At 51.1% G+C, this 17,128-nt stretch overlaps 1 protein-coding gene across 1 annotated transcript; it reads left to right on the forward strand.

The window, feature by feature from the left end:
- Positions 1-174: 174 nt before the first annotated feature.
- Positions 175-13,349, forward strand: ACHE_41197S (dynein heavy chain; the record flags this gene model as incomplete). The annotated part of the gene is made up of 4 exons (XM_043279480.1): positions 175-460; positions 536-3,420; positions 3,469-12,846; positions 12,900-13,349. The coding sequence occupies 4 exons, from the start codon at positions 175-177 to the stop codon at positions 13,347-13,349; spliced, it is 12,999 nt and encodes a 4,332-aa protein (XP_043137155.1).
- Between the last annotated feature and the right edge of the window lie 3,779 nt (positions 13,350-17,128).

The following is a 17,128-nucleotide window of genomic DNA, read 5'->3' on the forward strand; positions in this document are numbered from 1 at the left end:
TTTTCTTTCTGTTAATATTACTGTTTGCATTTACGCCTTTGTTTACACGAGTCTGACGGCGCGTTTGTTATCAACATTCCCTCTCGTCCGGCCGCCGCGGGCTTTCCGATCCTTTTCCTAACGTCTAACGCTCGATGATCTTCGCTTCCCGAATCCCATAAGAGAATCTCAACGATGGAGGTCGCCTCGACAGAGGTGTCCAATGGTGTGCCCGCGCCGCCCCAGGCGTTGTTCGTTGATCCCGGTGTTGTGATTCAGTATCTGGCGGAGGTGCTGCAGGTGACTTTGGGCGCTCTGAAAACCGAGCTGGAGAGCACTGGCAGCTTGCTATCGCCGAGCAAGTACAACGACACCGTACAGCGATGTATGCGATTCGCTTCGGAGGCGCAGGTCGCTTTGTATGTGCAGAAGGATATTGTGGCATCTGAAGATACTACAGATGGGACGGAGGATGGTCAAGGTATGTGCGGTGTGGGCGGCGGGGTGAATTGCTTGAGGGAACAGATAGTTGACTGATACGCTTGCTCGAATCTAGCATCGTCCACCCAGTATGTGTACAATCTTTCCGCCGAAATCTCCTCTGCCTCTACGACTGTCTCGTCGGTTGCGTTCATTAAACGTCCTGCCCCGATTGATCCTACCGTTCCTATCGCGACGCAGATCCAGGTGATGAACCTTCCTGGTCTTGCGTCGCTCAACAATGCCCAAGCCCAACAGGGCTCTTCCATGTCGCCGTACGAAATCCTACACTTGCTAGTACACCACGGGCTGAGTCCCTATTTCGAGGCCTATACCCGGAATCAAGATGCGGTGACGGGGTCCAAGCCCCGAACGGACACAGAGGCTAAAACTGGAGTTCCTGGCACGAAGAAGAAGTTTGCAGAGTTGGAACTTGGGCTTCTGCATTTGCAGCAGAATGTTGAGATCCCGACTTTGAACCTGCCTCTCCATGAGGTAGTGCAGGCTGCTTTGGATGAGGCCGCAGCGCGTGGGCTCCCTAAAGCTACCACGGACCTGATTGACTCCGCAACGCTTGACAACAGCGGATTCATCAACAGCATCCAGAACACCGTTAACGCTTGGATTCGGTCTATCCAAACGATTACGAAGATGTCCCGCGATGCGGACAGCGGCTCGGCAGCCCAAGAGATCAATTTCTGGTTGTCCATGGAGACAGCATTGGAGGGCATCGAGAATCAGCTTCGTCGTGATGGTGTCCAGCTGACTATGGATATTCTCCGTCATGCCAAGCGTTACCAAGCGACTCTCAGTTTCTCTGCGGATACCGGTTTGCGGGAGGCCATGGACCTAGTCCAGAAGTACAACCAGTTGATGCGAGACTTCCCGTTGGATGAGCTTTTGTCCGCCACCACGCTGCAGAAGGTGCAGGAGTCGCTGAATCTTATCTTCGGCCATCTGAACAAGAAGTTGAAGATCTGTCCGTATCCGATTAAGCGAGCGCTTGCCCTTGTTGAGGCCATCTCAGGTGACCTTGACGCACAGATTCACAGTCTGCTTCATGGCCGGACGATCCTGCACTTGGATTACCGCGAGTTCCGCTCTTTGATGAAGACTGCCGGTGCCATTTGGCGCACCTGGGACGAGAATCTGAAGGAATTCACCAGTGTGGCTCGTGAATCTACCCGTCGTCGCAACGAGAAATTCATTCCAATTAAGATTACACCTCGCCATGAGAAGACTCAAGAACGGTTGAAGTACATCAACACTTTCCGCGTCAACCACGAGCAACTGCAGAGGACTATCGTCAACGTCTTGGGTCCGAAGAGCTCATCGTCTGGTGATGCGACAGCAGCTGGTTCTGATGAGGCTGTCATCGTGGAGGAGATTGGTGATGTAGACGCCGTGGAGGAGGTTGCACAGGCCTATGCTGCTCTGAAGAATGTTGACGTGCTTGACGTCTCTCCTGAAGGCACACAACTCTGGATCCAAGAAGAAATCGCTTACAACGAGCGTACCTCCCGTGTTGAGAACTCCATCATCGCCCGCCTCCGTGACCGTCTGGCTACCGCAAAGAACGCCAATGAGATGTTCCGGGTGTTCTCCAAGTTCAATGCACTCCTTGTCCGTCCTAAGATTCGGGGTGCTATTGGTGAATACCAGACCCAGCTCATTGAAAACGTGAAACAGGACATTTCGGCTTTGCACGAGCGCTTCAAGCAACAATATGGTTACTCAGAAGCGCATGCGATGTCCCAACTACGTGATCTCCCACCTGTTTCTGGTGCGATTATCTGGGCGCGCCAAATCGAACGCCAGCTCGAGGGATACATGCGGAAGGTCGAGGATGTCCTTGGTGAAGACTGGCATCTGCATTCGGAGGGCCAGAAGCTTCAAGCAGAAAGCAGCTTGTTCCGCAAGAAGCTCGATACCCGGCAAGTGTTTGACTCCTGGATGCATGATGTCCAAAGGAGACACATATCGATCTCTGGATATCTGTTCAACATCGTCAAGAACCGCGCTGCCGGAAACAGCCTGGAGTTGGCCGTCAATTTTGACGCTCAGGTTATTGCTCTGTTCAAGGAAGTTCGCAACCTCACCTGGCTCAACTTCCACGTGCCTCATGCGGTGAGCAACATCTCCAAGGTCGCCAAGCGTGTGTATCCGTATGCTATCAGTTTGATGGAGAGCGTTCGGACGCTGCTGCAGACTAGCCGCTCGATTGCATCGATGGCTGAGGTTGCGATACTCCTTAATGGATACATCAATGACACACAGGGCATGATTCAGAAGGGTGTCCGCCTGAGGTGGGAATCACTTGTTCATTCGTACGAACTTCACCTTAAGGAATCGGCTCTGGCAAACGGTGCCATCGACTCTACTCTTGCCACCCGTGGTGAGAGCAAGCACATCCAGTTCGTCCGCGAGTTCGCAGGTTCCGCCTCCGTGCTGCAGTCCAAGACTGCAGTTTTGGCTTCTATCAATGAGAGCATCCAGAAAGCGATTCACGAGCTCAAGACCTGCCCGTATGAGGCGCCTGCATTCAAGCAACGCTTGGACACTATTCAGATGGCTGTCGACAAATTGAACCTGGAAAACTACGTCAACCTCGGATACTGGGTTGCGAGCCTCAACCAGAAGATCGAGGCCATCCTGTGCGAGCGTCTTACTCGTGCCATTCGTGAATGGATCACTGCATTCCAGGAAGCAAAGGATGAGCAGCAGAACACGCAAACTTCCATTGGTACCCAGTACCCCGCAACAGGCGATGTCGAAGCGACAGTCTACAATATCGAATTCCCTGAGTTGACGCATGAGATCTCTATGCGGAACCAGGTGCTGCATCTGGACCCGCCGTTGCAATATGCACGGGCGAGCTGGTTCTCGCAATTCGATCATTGGCTGGGCGTCATTTGTAATCTGGAGAGGATCAAGTCTTCCCGGTACCAAATTTCGATCGAGGTAGAAAAAGCTCACGTTTCGGAAACTTGTTTCGCCAACTTGCCGCAGTACTGTACCGATGGCCTCAACCAAGTTTACAGCGCCGTGGAGACCCGTGTGAAGGAGGTATCCGAGTACGTCGACAAATGGTTGCAGTTCCAATCACTTTGGGATCTGCGCTCTGAGCACGTCTACGATATCCTTGGTGATGACCTTTCCCAATGGCTGCAGTTGTTGCAGGAGATTCGCAAGAGCCGTGCCACCTTTGATACGTCCGAGGTCAGCCGTTCGTTCGGAAATATCAAAATCGACTACGAGCAAGTCCAGACCAGGGTCAACGCCAAATATGACCAGTGGCAGCACGAAATTCTCCTAAAGTTCGGCTCCAAGCTTGGTGGTCGCATGCGGGAAGTCCACTCGGACATTGCTTCTGCCCGTCGCGACTTGGAAGGCCAGACGCTGGAGGCATCCTCTACGGCACACGCCGTGTCTTTTATCACAATTGTCCAGCAATGCAAGCGCAAGGCTAAGGTCTGGGAGCCGGAAGTTGACCTCTTCCGTCAAGGTCAGGCCACGCTCGCCCGCCAGCGTTATCAATTTCCCAGCGACTGGCTCCACGTGGAGAACGTTGATGGCGAATGGGCAGCTTTGAACGAACTGCTCGCGCGAAAGAGCAAGATCGTCCAGGACCAGACTGAGGGATTGCGCGCGAAGATCGCTGCTGAAGACAAGGTGATCAGTGACAAGATCGCGGAAGTGATCGCCCAGTGGAATGAAGAAAAACCGATTTCCGGTACCATTCCTCCGGACGAGGCTTCTCGCACTCTAAGCATGTTCCAGACCCGTCTCGAATCGCTCCAGTCAGAGTTCGAAATGGTTTCGAGGGCGAAGGAGGCTCTTGACTTGCCTGCCAGCTCCCAGTCCTCTTTGCCGCAAATCCTGGAAGAAGTTCAGGACTTTATGTCCGTCTGGGCGGCGTTGTCCACTATCTGGAAGAGTTTGAATGACCTCCGCGAAACGCTGTGGACAAGTATTCAGCCTCGCAAACTTCGTCAAGCCATCGATGGTTTGATCAAGATGACCAAGGAGATGCCAAGTCGTATGCGACAGTATGCAGCGTTTGAGCACGTTCAGAACGTTCTTCGACAACTGCTTAAGGTTAACCCTCTCCTATCGGACATGAAGTCTGAAGCCGTCCGCGAGCGACACTGGCAGAAGATCTACAAGGCCCTAAAACCTGGCAAGAGATTCTCGCTTGTCTCCCTTACTCTTGGAGATGTCTGGGATCTGAACCTGGTCGCTACCGAGGTCGTCATTCGCGACATTATCGCCCAAGCTCAAGGTGAAATGGCATTAGAAGAGTTCCTGAGATCCGTTCGCGAGACATGGCAGAATTACTCCCTTGATCTTGTCAACTACCAAAACAAGTGCCGTCTTATCCGTGGCTTCGATGACCTGTTTGCCAAGTGCAGTGAAAACCTGAACTCTTTGCAAGCCATGAGACACTCGCCGTACTTCAAGGAGTTCGAGGAGGAGGCTTCGTCTTGGGAGGATAAGCTGAACCGCGTTCATGTCTTGTTCGATGTCTGGATTGACGTTCAGAGACAATGGGTCTATCTCGAGGGGGTTTTCACGGGTAATGCTGATATCAAGCACCTTCTCCCGCTTGAGTCCAGTCGCTTCCAAAATATCAACTCCGAATTCTTCAACGTGATGAAGAAGGTGTACAAGTCTCCTTACGTTCTTGATGTCCTTGCTATCAACGGAGTGCAAAAGTCCCTGGAACGATTGGCTGAGTTACTGAACAAGATCCAAAAGGCACTGGGTGAATACCTGGAGCGTGAACGTGTTTCCTTCCCTCGCTTCTACTTCGTCGGTGATGAAGACCTGCTGGAAATCATCGGTAACAGCAACGACATTTTCCGTGTGGCCAAACATTTCAAGAAAATGTTCGCTGGCCTGTCGGGACTGCTGATGGACGATGACAACAACATTGTCGGTTTCACGTCCAAGGAGGGCGAGGAAGTCCGTTTGAAGAGAGAAGTCAACCTCGTCAAGACTCCCAGAATCAATGACTGGCTTAGTGCCCTCGAGAACAACATGAAATTGACGCTGGCTGAACTCGTTGCGGAGGCCGTTGAGCAATTCGACACAATCTACAACGCTCCCGAGGTCGACCGCACTGCCTTCAACGACTTCCTTGCTAACTACCCGGCTCAGGTAGTTGTTCTTGCCAGTCAGGTTATCTGGACAGGAGTGGTGCAGAAGGAACTCGAGAACGGCGGCGCTAACCTTGAAGCCCTGTTTGACTCTCAAGTCCGAGTGCTTGAACTGCTTGCAACCACCGTGCTGGGAGACCTGGACACGATCACAAGAAAGAAGTGCGAGCACATGATTACGGAATTCGTCCACCAGCGAGATGTCATCTCAAAACTTATGCAGTCCAACGCCAACTCACCAATGCACTACCTCTGGTTGCTCCAGATGCGCTTCGTCTACCACGCCGAAGGCGACTTCCTCCAGCGCTTGCATGTTTACATGGCAAACGCCAAACTCGCTTACGGTTTCGAATACCTGGGTGTTCCTGAGCGTCTCGTCCGCACCCCTCTCACTGACCGCTGTTTCCTTACGCTTACCCAAGCGTTGTGTCAAAGACTGGGTGGTTCACCTTACGGTCCTGCTGGTACAGGTAAGACTGAATCTGTTAAGGCTCTCGGTCTCCAACTTGGTCGGTTCACTCTCGTCTTCTGCTGTGACGACACCTTCGATTTCCAGGCCATGGGCCGTATCTTCCTGGGTATTTGCCAAGTTGGTGCATGGGGTTGCTTTGATGAGTTCAACCGTCTCGAGGAACGTATATTGTCCGCTGTATCTCAGCAAATCCAGAATATTCAAATTGGACTGAAGAATGGAGATGTTGACAAATCCGAAATCGAGCTCGTTGGCAGACGGCTGTCCGTCAACCAAAACACTGGAATCTTCATCACCATGAACCCTGGATATGCAGGCCGTTCCAACCTCCCCGATAACTTGAAGAAGCTGTTCCGGAGCGTTGCCATGTCGAAGCCGGACAAGGAACTCATTGCGGAAGTTATGCTCTTCTCACAGGGTTTCAAGCAGGCCAAGCCTCTTTCAAAGCAGACGGTCCCCTTCTTCGACCACTGTTCTACCCGTTTGACCAACCAGGCACATTACGATTTCGGTTTGCGTGCTTTGAAGAGTGTTTTGGTTAGCTCTGGTGGCCTGAAGCGTACCCGCATTGCCAATTCCGAGGGCGAGCTCGGTCCAGATGAGATCGTCGAGCCTCAGATCATGGTTCAAAGTTTGCGTGAGACCATTGCGCCCAAGCTGGTGCGTGAAGATGTTGACACGATGTTGGATATTCAGAAGGAAGACTTTCAGGGTGTCGAATATGTGCCAGCCAACTTTGAGAAGCTTACCGCGACCATCAGGGAGATCGCCCAGGAGCAGCACTTTGTGGATAGCGAGATGTGGATCACAAAGGCACTGCAACTTTACCAGATTCAGAGTATCCACCATGGTGTTATGATGGTCGGAAAGTCGGGCTCTGGTAAATCGTCCGCGTGGAAGATCCTCCTCCAAGCATTGCAGCGCATTGAAGGAACCGAGGGCGTTTCCCACATCATTGACTCGAAGGTCATGTCCAAGGAAGCACTCTACGGAAACCTTGATCCTACGACCAGAGAATGGACGGACGGTCTGTTCACAGGCATTCTCCGTAAGATCGTGGATAACCTTCGTGGCGAGGACTCGAAACGGCACTGGATTGTGTTCGATGGTGATGTCGACCCTGAATGGGTTGAGAACTTGAACAGTGTTCTTGACGACAACAAGCTCTTGACTCTTCCCAACGGTGAACGTCTTAACCTGCCTCCTAATGTCCGCATTATGTTTGAAGTCGAGACGCTCAAGTACGCTACCCTGGCCACTGTCAGTCGTTGCGGTATGGTTTGGTTCAACGACGATACCGTCACTCCCACAATGATGATTTCCAACTACGTCGAGTCGCTTCGCACGAAGACCTTCGAAGACCTGGACGAAGACAGCGCGCCTGCTGGACAAGCTGCGGTCAGAACGCAAGATGCGCAGGAAATGCTTTCCAACTTCCTTAAGCACATGCTGCAGACCGATGAGCTTGTTCTCAAGAGCTTGCAGGAGGCCAAGAAGTACAACCACATTATGGAATTTACTGATATCCGTGCTCTCAACACACTGTTCAGTCTTTTAAACAAGGCCTGCCGGAATGTCCTCGAGTACAATGTCCAGCATGTCGATTTCCCGTTGGATCCGGAGCAGATTGAGTCCTACATTTCCAAGAAGCTTCTTCTCTCGCTTGTCTGGTCGTTCACTGGTGACTGTCCGTTGGGTGACCGTCAGGACTTTGGTAGATTCGTATCTGCGCTCTCGACAGTCGACCTGCCGCCTGATGGCGAATCGTCGCTCATTGACTTCAATGTGACCTTGCCGAAGTGCGAATGGACGAGCTGGCAGTCGCAGGTGCCCTCGATCGATGTCAACACCCACTCGATCACTCAAACCGACGTGGTCATCCCCACTGTGGATACCGTCCGTCATGAGGATGTTCTCTACTCGTGGCTCGCAGAACACAAGCCGTTGCTGCTTTGCGGTCCTCCTGGTTCCGGTAAAACCATGACTCTGTTCGCTGCTCTCAGAAAGCTTCAGAACATGGAAGTTGTCGGCCTTAACTTTTCCAGTGCAACCACACCCGACCTCCTGATCAAGACCTTCGAGCAGTATTGTGAATACAAGAAGACGTTGAATGGTGTTGTTATGTCTCCGAACCAGATTGGTCGCTGGCTGGTCATCTTCTGCGATGAAATCAACCTGCCTGCTCCCGACCGATACGGCACTCAGCGCGCCATTTCCTTCTTGAGACAGCTTGTTGAGCAGAATGGTTTCTGGAGGACTTCCGACAAGACCTGGGTCACGCTTGACCGCATTCAATTTGTCGGTGCTTGTAACCCTCCCTCCGATGCTGGACGTACTGCAATGGGCGAGAGATTCCTGCGCCATGCTCCGTTGATTATGGTCGATTACCCTGGTGAGGTCTCGCTTAACCAAATTTACGGCACTTTCAACTCCGCTGTCCTCAAGATTCTCCCCTTACTCCGTGGTTACTCTGAGGCTCTTACGAAGGCCATGGTTCAATTCTATCTAGAGTCTCAGACAAGATTCACGCCCAAGATTCAACCGCACTACGTGTACTCGCCTCGTGAACTTACTCGATGGGTCCGTGGTGTTTACGAAGCAATCAAACCCCTCGAGACTTTGTCTCTCGAAGGCCTGGTTCGGATCTGGGCGCATGAGGCTCTGCGTCTCTTTCAGGATCGTCTCGTCGCAGAAGACGAGAGAAACTGGACCGCCGATGCTGTTCGCCGTATTGCATTGGAACACTTCCCCACAATCGACGAGGAAGCGGCTCTCAAGGGTCCTATCTTGTTCTCCAATTGGCTTTCCAAGAATTACGCTCCGGTTGAGCAAGAGGAGCTTCGTGAATTCGTCAAGGCACGTCTCAAGACCTTCTGTGAGGAAGAAGTTGATGTTCCTCTTGTGCTGTTCAACGATGTTCTTGAGCACGCTCTGCGCATTGACCGGGTGTTCCGACAGCCCCAGGGTCACTTGATTCTGATTGGTGTTAGTGGAAGTGGTAAGACTACGCTGTCTCGCTTCGTTGCCTGGATGAATGGTTTGAAGGTGTTCCAGATCAAGGTCCATGGCAAGTACTCTTCGGAAGACTTCGACGATGATTTACGGAACGTCCTCCGTCGCGCCGGTTGTAAGGGTGAAAAGATCTGTTTCGTCATGGACGAAGGAAACGTTCTCGACTCTGGTTTCCTTGAGCGCATGAACACTCTCCTTGCCAACGCAGAGGTCCCCGGCCTGTTCGAAGGCGATGAGTTCTCTTCGTTGATGACCGCCTGTAAGGAAGGTGCCCAGCGCCAGGGTCTGCTGCTCGACTCCCAGGAGGAACTGTACAGATGGTTCACCCAGCAAATTATCAAAAATCTTCACGTCGTTTTCACGATGAATCCTCCTGAAGAAGGCCTGTCCTCGAAGGCCGCTACCAGTCCTGCGCTGTTTAACCGCTGTGTTCTCAACTGGATGGGCGATTGGTCTGATCAAGCTCTCTTCCAAGTCGGCTCTGAACTCACGCAGGTTGTCGATCTGGACAAGCCCAACTTCGTCGCACCGGACAGTATCCCTGTCGCTTATCGTGAACTTAGCCTGCCTGCATCCCACAGAGACGCGGTTGTCAACTCGATGGTCTACATCCACTACTCGCTGCAGAAATTCAACAAGCGCTTGCAGAAGCAGCAAGGCAGGACTACGTTCCTCACGCCCCGTCACTATCTCGATTTCGTTGCTCAGTATGTTAAGCTCTTCAACGAAAAGCGTGAGGACCTCGAAGAACAGCAGAGACACTTGAACGTTGGTCTGGAAAAGCTGCGGGACACCGTTGACAAGGTGACCGATCTCCGCGCCAGTCTTGCCGAGAAGAAATCGCAACTTGAGAAGAAGGATACGGAGGCCAACGAGAAGTTGAAGCACATGGTTGCAGATCAGAAGGAGGCAGAACAGCGACAGGCCGCGTCCCTGGAAGTTCAAAAAGCCCTCGAGGTACAGGAGAAGGAAGTGGCCGAGCGAAAGGAAGTGGTCCTACATGATCTCGCCAGGGCCGAGCCTGCTGTTTTGGAGGCCCAGAAGAGTGTCAGCAACATCAAGCGTCAACACCTGACTGAAGTTCGTTCGATGGGTAGCCCACCAGCTAGTGTTCGACTTGCCCTGGAAGCTGTGTGCACTCTGCTTGGTCACAAGGTCGACAGCTGGAAGACCATTCAGGGTATCGCCAGAAGGGATGATTTCATTGCCAGCATTGTCAACTACGACAACGAACGGCAAATGACACGCGGGCACAGAACCAAGATGCAGAACGAGTATCTGTCCAAGGAGGACTTTACGCTTGAGAGAGTCACCCGTGCAAGCAAGGCTTGTGGTCCCCTGGTGCAATGGGTCGAAGCGCAGGTCAACTACTCTGCGATTTTGGACCGTGTTGGTCCGCTGCGTGATGAGGTCGGCCACCTTGAAGAAAAGGCCTTGCAGACAAAGGCGGAAGCTCAGGCAATTGAGAACACCATCCAGGACCTCGAGCGCAGCATTGGTACTTACAAGGACGAGTATGCCGCGCTTATCAGCGAAACTCAGAAGATCAAGGCCGAGATGTCCAGTGTGCAGTTCAAGGTCGACAGAAGTGTGCGCTTGCTCGAGAGTTTGTCGTCTGAGCGTGTCCGTTGGGAGGAGGGAAGCAGGTCGTTTGAAACGCAGATCAGCACCCTTGTTGGTGACACTCTCATGGCTGCAGCTTTTTTGGCTTACGCCGGCTTCTATGACCAACAATTCCGTAAGGCGATGATCGATGACTGGGCTCAACAATTGTCACAATCTGGAGTCAGCTTCAAGCCGCATAACCCGATTACGGAGTACCTTTCCAATGCTGACGAGCGTCTGACCTGGCAAGATCACTCACTTCCAGTCGACGACCTGTGCACGGAGAACGCCATTGTTCTCAAGCGGTTTAACAGATACCCTCTCATTATCGACCCTTCAGGCCGTGTCACCGAGTTCTTGCAGAAGGAAAGCACCCAACGCAAGCTTACTGTTACCAGTTTCCTGGACGACTCGTTCGTCAAGCAATTGGAAAGTGCTCTCCGTTTCGGTAACCCGATTCTCATTCAAGACGCTGAGCATCTGGACCCGATCCTCAACCACGTCCTCAACAAGGAATACCAAAAGACCGGTGGTCGTGTCTTGATCCAGCTTGGCAAGCAAGAGATTGATTTCTCGCCTTCGTTCAGACTGTTCCTCTCAACCAGAGACCCCTCTGCATCATTCCCGCCGGACGTGTGCAGTAGAACCACCTTTGTCAACTTCACTGTCACGCAAAGCAGTTTGCAGACGCAGTCACTTAACGAGGTGCTCAAGTTTGAGCGACCTGATGTGGACGAACGACGCACGAACCTAGTCAAGATGCAGGGAGAGTTCAAGGTCCATCTCCGGCAGTTGGAGAAACGCCTCTTGCAGGCCCTGAATGAATCTCGCGGCAACATCCTCGACGACGACAACGTCATCGAAACCCTCGAAACACTCAAGAAGGAGGCAGGCGAGATTTCCAGGAAGATGGTCGAAACCGAAGGTGTCATGACGGAAGTGGAGAATGTCACGCTTAACTACAGCATCATCGCCCGATCTTGCAGTGCTGTGTTTGCGGTGCTGGAGCAGCTTCACCACATCAACCATTTCTACCAGTTCTCCCTCCAGTACTTCGTCGACATCTTCAACGCTGTCCTGTATCAAAACAAGCAGCTCGCACAAGAAAAGGAGCATACGGCTCGTGTGCAAATCATCCTGCGGAGTCTTTTCGTGACAACCTACCAGCGTACTTCGCTGGGACTGGCTCATAAGGACCGTATCACGCTGGCTATGCTTCTCGCCCAGGCTGCGCCGTACCCCATGGATAAGGGTATCATCGACACCATACTGGACGAATCAGTCGAGGCCGCAGACCTGTCCTCAACCCCGGAGAACCGCGACAAGGTCGTGGAGAAAATTGCCAACATGTCTCTCTTTAAGGCAGACTTCCCGTCCGTATCCGCAGAGCAATGGGACCGTTTCCTCAGTGAGGAGCTTGCAGAGAATGCAGTTCCTGTCATCTGGGAGGAGAAGGCTCCGCAGCTCGATCAGTTGCTTCGGTCCTTGCTTCTTGTCAAGCTGTGCAGAATGGACCGGTTCGTTCCCAGTGCGGAACGATTCATCGGAGCTGTCTTTGGCCGTGAACTCTTCGAGGGAAGTAGTGACTTGAAGGACGTCGTAGACCAAGTCACAGCAAGGACGCCAATCTCTCTCAGCTCCAGTCCTGGATTTGATGCTAGTTACAAGGTCGATGCCCTGGTCGAACGTACAGGAGCCAGATGCGCGAACATCGCGATGGGTTCCAACGAAGGTCTCGAAAGCGCCGACAAGGCCATCAGCAACGCGGCTGCATCCGGAAACTGGGTTCTGGTCAAGAACGTGCACCTGGCGCCGTCATGGCTCCAGAGTCTCGAGAAGAGACTCGATACCCTTAAGCCGCACAAGAACTTCAGGCTCTTCCTTTCGATGGAATCCAGTCCCAAGATCCCGGTCAACCTTATTCGCGCTTCTCGTGTGCTCATGTACGAGCAGCCGGCTGGTATCCGTGCCAATATGAAGGACTCGTTGTCTACGTTGTCCTTGAGAGCTAGCAAGCCTCCTGTTGAGAAGGCTCGTGTCTACCTCTTGCTGTGCTTCTTGCACGCGGTTCTCCAGGAACGTCTTCGCTACGCGCCTAGCCTTGGTTGGAAGGGTTTTTGGGAGTTCAACGATAGTGATGTAAGTTTTGACCAGAAAATACTCAAAGTTCATTTAAGCTAACGATTCAATAGTACGAATGCTCCGCATTCATCATCGACCATTGGATCGAAACTATCGCCCAAGGCCGCTCCAACGTCGCACCCCAGAAGCTCCCCTGGGACATGATCCGCACCCTCGTCACAGAAACCTACGGCGGTAAAATCGACGACCAAGGCGACTTCCAGCAACTCGAGAGCCTCGTGAATAACTTCCTCACGCCAGCCGCCTTCGAAGAGGACTACAACATTGTCTCTGGTGTGCAGGAACAGGGCGATTCTCTTATTCTGCCTGGTGAAACTGGTATCCGTGACTTTATGGAATGGGTCAACCAACTTCCCGAGAGAGAGCCGCCGACATACCTTGGTTTGCCAGCGAATGCGGAGAAGTTGTTGCTTGTGGGACATGGTAGGACGGTGATTGATGATCTGGCGAGAGTTACGACTTTGTTGGATGAGGGGGAGCAGTTAATGATTGATGCTTAGTTGTTTATTATTTAGATGCAAATCTTGTTCATCTTTCATGTATATCATACGGGTCACCTGTTAACAATATATTTTTGTGTGATCAACCAGCAGGTCGTAGTTCGGATGTCGACGTGCGCGGACGGTTCGAGATCTTGTAATGCTTGACACGCTGTACTGTGATCAGAGATCTTTATTTTCTAGAGGTGCCCTGATGGCCATGCAGTGCAATAAGTTATCATTAAGAATGTACATCATCAGTAGTTCGGTGTTTATTGTCGATCACCGAAATATAAAGAGAGAACCTTTTCCACCTGCTTTAATCTCAACAGCTCCCAATCATCTAACTATCATGCTTCCTTCCAAGCCTTATTCTCCTCCCCTCGTCACTTCCCCTCTTAGGAATGACCAACATACGCATACAATAATCCTCCACGGCCGCGGCAGCAATGGAGATCGTCTTGGCCACGTCTTTATTGAAGCAACGGGCATCGCGAAGCGCTTCCCAACAACGAAATTTATCTTTCCCACAGCGACGAAGCGGCGCCCCATAGTACTGAAACAGATTCCTATCAACCAGTGGTTCGACAACTACACGCTTGAGGGCCCGAACACCCGCACTGACTTACAGCTTGATGGACTAGAGAAAAGCAGTGAATTTCTTCGGAAACTGATCGAGGAAGAGGCGGCGCTGTTGTCGAATAATCTTGCTATTGGCGATAGGTATAGTCGGGTCGTGATTGGGAGATTGAGCGAGGGATGTGCGGCTTCTGTATTCTGTCTCCTGGGGGGATCTCCTTCTGCGGAAAAGAAACCATTTGGGGGAGTCATTGTTTTTTTCTATCACCAGCAACATGATCTTTTCCTTGGAATGAGCGGGTGGTTGCCTTTTGAAAGAGAGATTGCTGGATTATTGAAAATTGACGAAGGCGATCAGGGAAAATCCGAATGAGAAGAAGACGATGACGACCCGTTCGCCCACGAGACAGATGGTGATGATGCCCCCGCGCAAATCCAAGCAGTCAATCACATCCGGGATATTCTCGGTATATCGCCCTTGCAGTCTGACACCAACGATTCAGAGGATAGGGCACCTGCGTCCTACTTGAATACACCGGTATTTCTGGACCACGGATCTGCAAATCCCAAGGTGGCGGTAGACTTAGGGAGATGGATGGCGTTCGTCCTATCTGATGGGCTCGAGATGGATGTGACGTGGAAGGCATATGATGAGTTTAGACATTGGTATAAAGTCCCGGATGGAATTGACGATGTGATACGGTTCTTGAAGGAAAAGACTGGCTTTGTTGTTGTTGAGCAAGTTGAGTGATGGAACTTTTAGGTCGCGCTTCTCGATAATGTTTCCACCACCCAGTCTTCGGGTACGGAGGCAACGGCCACATACAGTTGTGCAGTGTCCTCGACCATGGGGTCTGTCCTTTTCAGCGTTCTCACAGCATCCACAAAGTCTCGCATAGCAACCACCCCGTCTGGCAGTCCATTCGCAGCCAGTCATTGAGACGCCATTTTGGATCTTTCCTGTATGACTTGAAGGTGTTTACAACCACACCAAATGGTGGCCCATGTTCTAGTCTCCAATTAGTATTACTTGTCTCCCAGGACTCCTTTTCCAATTTCTTCAGTCTCTCCCAGTACGCCGCAAGTCGTGCTCCCGCTTGGTGCAGTTCAATCTTTTTCACACATTTCTCCTTCAGCCATTCCCCGAGATTTCACTTCGGGTTGCTCCTGTGGAACTTAAAAGCTCTAGTGAGAGCCCCAGCCTGCACATCTTTATGCGATTTCCAGGTCTGGTGGTTAGAGCCCAATACTCATCTTCCAACCGCTTCAGCTCCGCTGTGGATGCTTCAAGCTGCACTTCTTTCTCGTCATCTTCGCACAATCCCAGTGTCTTTCCCAGCACGAGAATGTCCTCTTTGAACATATGCCTGTCTTTTGAACGATCCAGCATGCTTTAATATCTGCATCAACCACTTGCTGGGATTATTCCAGATGGTGGAGATAATCAACTCGAGAAATTTTCTTAGCAATGTTCCAACGTGCTGCCTGGGCAAGTGGATCATAGCCCAATCCTTTTAACTTATTTTCAAGCCATAACACCTGTTCCGCCGACAGTAATTCTGTAATTTCTGAAATAACATCCCTCTTGTTGTCGTAGGACTACTGACTCGATAAGAGAAATCCTTCCACCTCCCGAAAACTGTTGGTATCGCGAATGTACTTGATCCAAGTTTCTGGCATTCCGGTATCAGGCGATGGCCTCTTCAGCTTTGATAGGATTGACAGAAAGCCCATGGTGAGACTATATAGGTTGGTATTCGGTTTCGTTATTTGATGGCTGATGAGGGAAGGGAAGCGATGATTCGTCTCGATGTAAATGACGACTGTATTAGGCGAGGCGGTGACAAGAGGCAGCACGAGCCCATCTTGTCTCATTCCATCATCTGTCAATTGGGAGATCTACTTTGATGTCCCAACACTGTATACTTCAAATTGCAGATGTTTCGTTTTGCGATATTCGCTGCAGGCTTCCCCCATCCATCTCCCTGCTTTCGTAGTACATAGTGAGGAACTGTCTCTCTAAGCTCAAGAACACGGCATACATAATATCACGAATTGTTTCTTAATTTGCTTATATTCTGGCTTCCCTCGCGGGAAAGTAGTTTATTTTGCGTCGTGGGTCTATCGCCGCCTCAGGATCGGAGTCATTCCGCAGCGGGGCGGGCCGGTCCGTCATGCAGTTCAGACCCCACATATGGCAACGACAACTGCATGAAGGGACTCAATAAGGCACCAGGTTAGATGTGGACGGCTTTTTATTATTCTAGGGTTAGTTTCCGACTTTATAACAAGAACATGAGCTGATGCAGGCAGCATGGCATAGCATCTAAGTATCAAAACGGATACTCACTCGCCATCCAGCGCTAAAAGTGAACCGTAGTTACATTCGAATACATCGGTGGCTGCTTACCACGTACTAGCACTCTGAGTTTGAGGACGGCAGCAGGTCATCCTTATTCTTTATATAAACCTCTTTAACCTGCGTCTTCTAGTCCACCCGGCACTTGTCGTCTCCAGCCTTTTCCATATCCTTACTGCATAGCATTACGATGTTGAATTTTCAGTCCATTACCAATTTTTGGCTTTATATCAAAGACCATTGGAGAAATTATCTGGCCCACAGCGCTTTCCTTGGTATCCCTCTTTCAGGCGCCTTGAGCTGGTACATGAGCGCCGAGACCTTAGTGAAGGATGGAATCCGGAAAGATGTGATCTGTACCGGCATTACTTTGCTCTTTTCAATTTGCTCTGGTATCCACTATAATTTCTTGGAGTAAAAAGGTCTAAGTATAAATTTACTTCCATGTGTCTGTTGGAAGGCGCAGGTGCTGACAACCTGGAGGCTCAATAAATCCATCAAACGCTTTATTTGGAAAATTTACTGCTGGTGTATGATCTTCCTCGGTTTCTTGGGTAAAACAGCGTTAGTCCAAATGCAATCTTCCATGTGTTTATTATGTGAAATTCCTGCTAACAGCCTAAAAGTTCACATAACCATAGTAACCATCCTTATGATCTTTCGTGGTAGGAACATTGCGGAATCTTCTGAAACAGAGATGCAAGGCAAATAAGAGTGTCTAGAATAAAAAAACAAGGCGAGCTCATCGACATGGATAATAGGCACTCCTACGACCGATGGCCAGATACCCGGGAGCCGTGAGGCTAACACATATGCGGCTGAGGCTAAGATCCATGGTTGTCAAAATATATATATTTTAAAT

Source organism: Aspergillus chevalieri, chromosome 4 (assembly GCF_016861735.1).
Source record: "Aspergillus chevalieri M1 DNA, chromosome 4, nearly complete sequence".
NCBI lineage: Eukaryota > Fungi > Ascomycota > Eurotiomycetes > Eurotiales > Aspergillaceae > Aspergillus > Aspergillus chevalieri.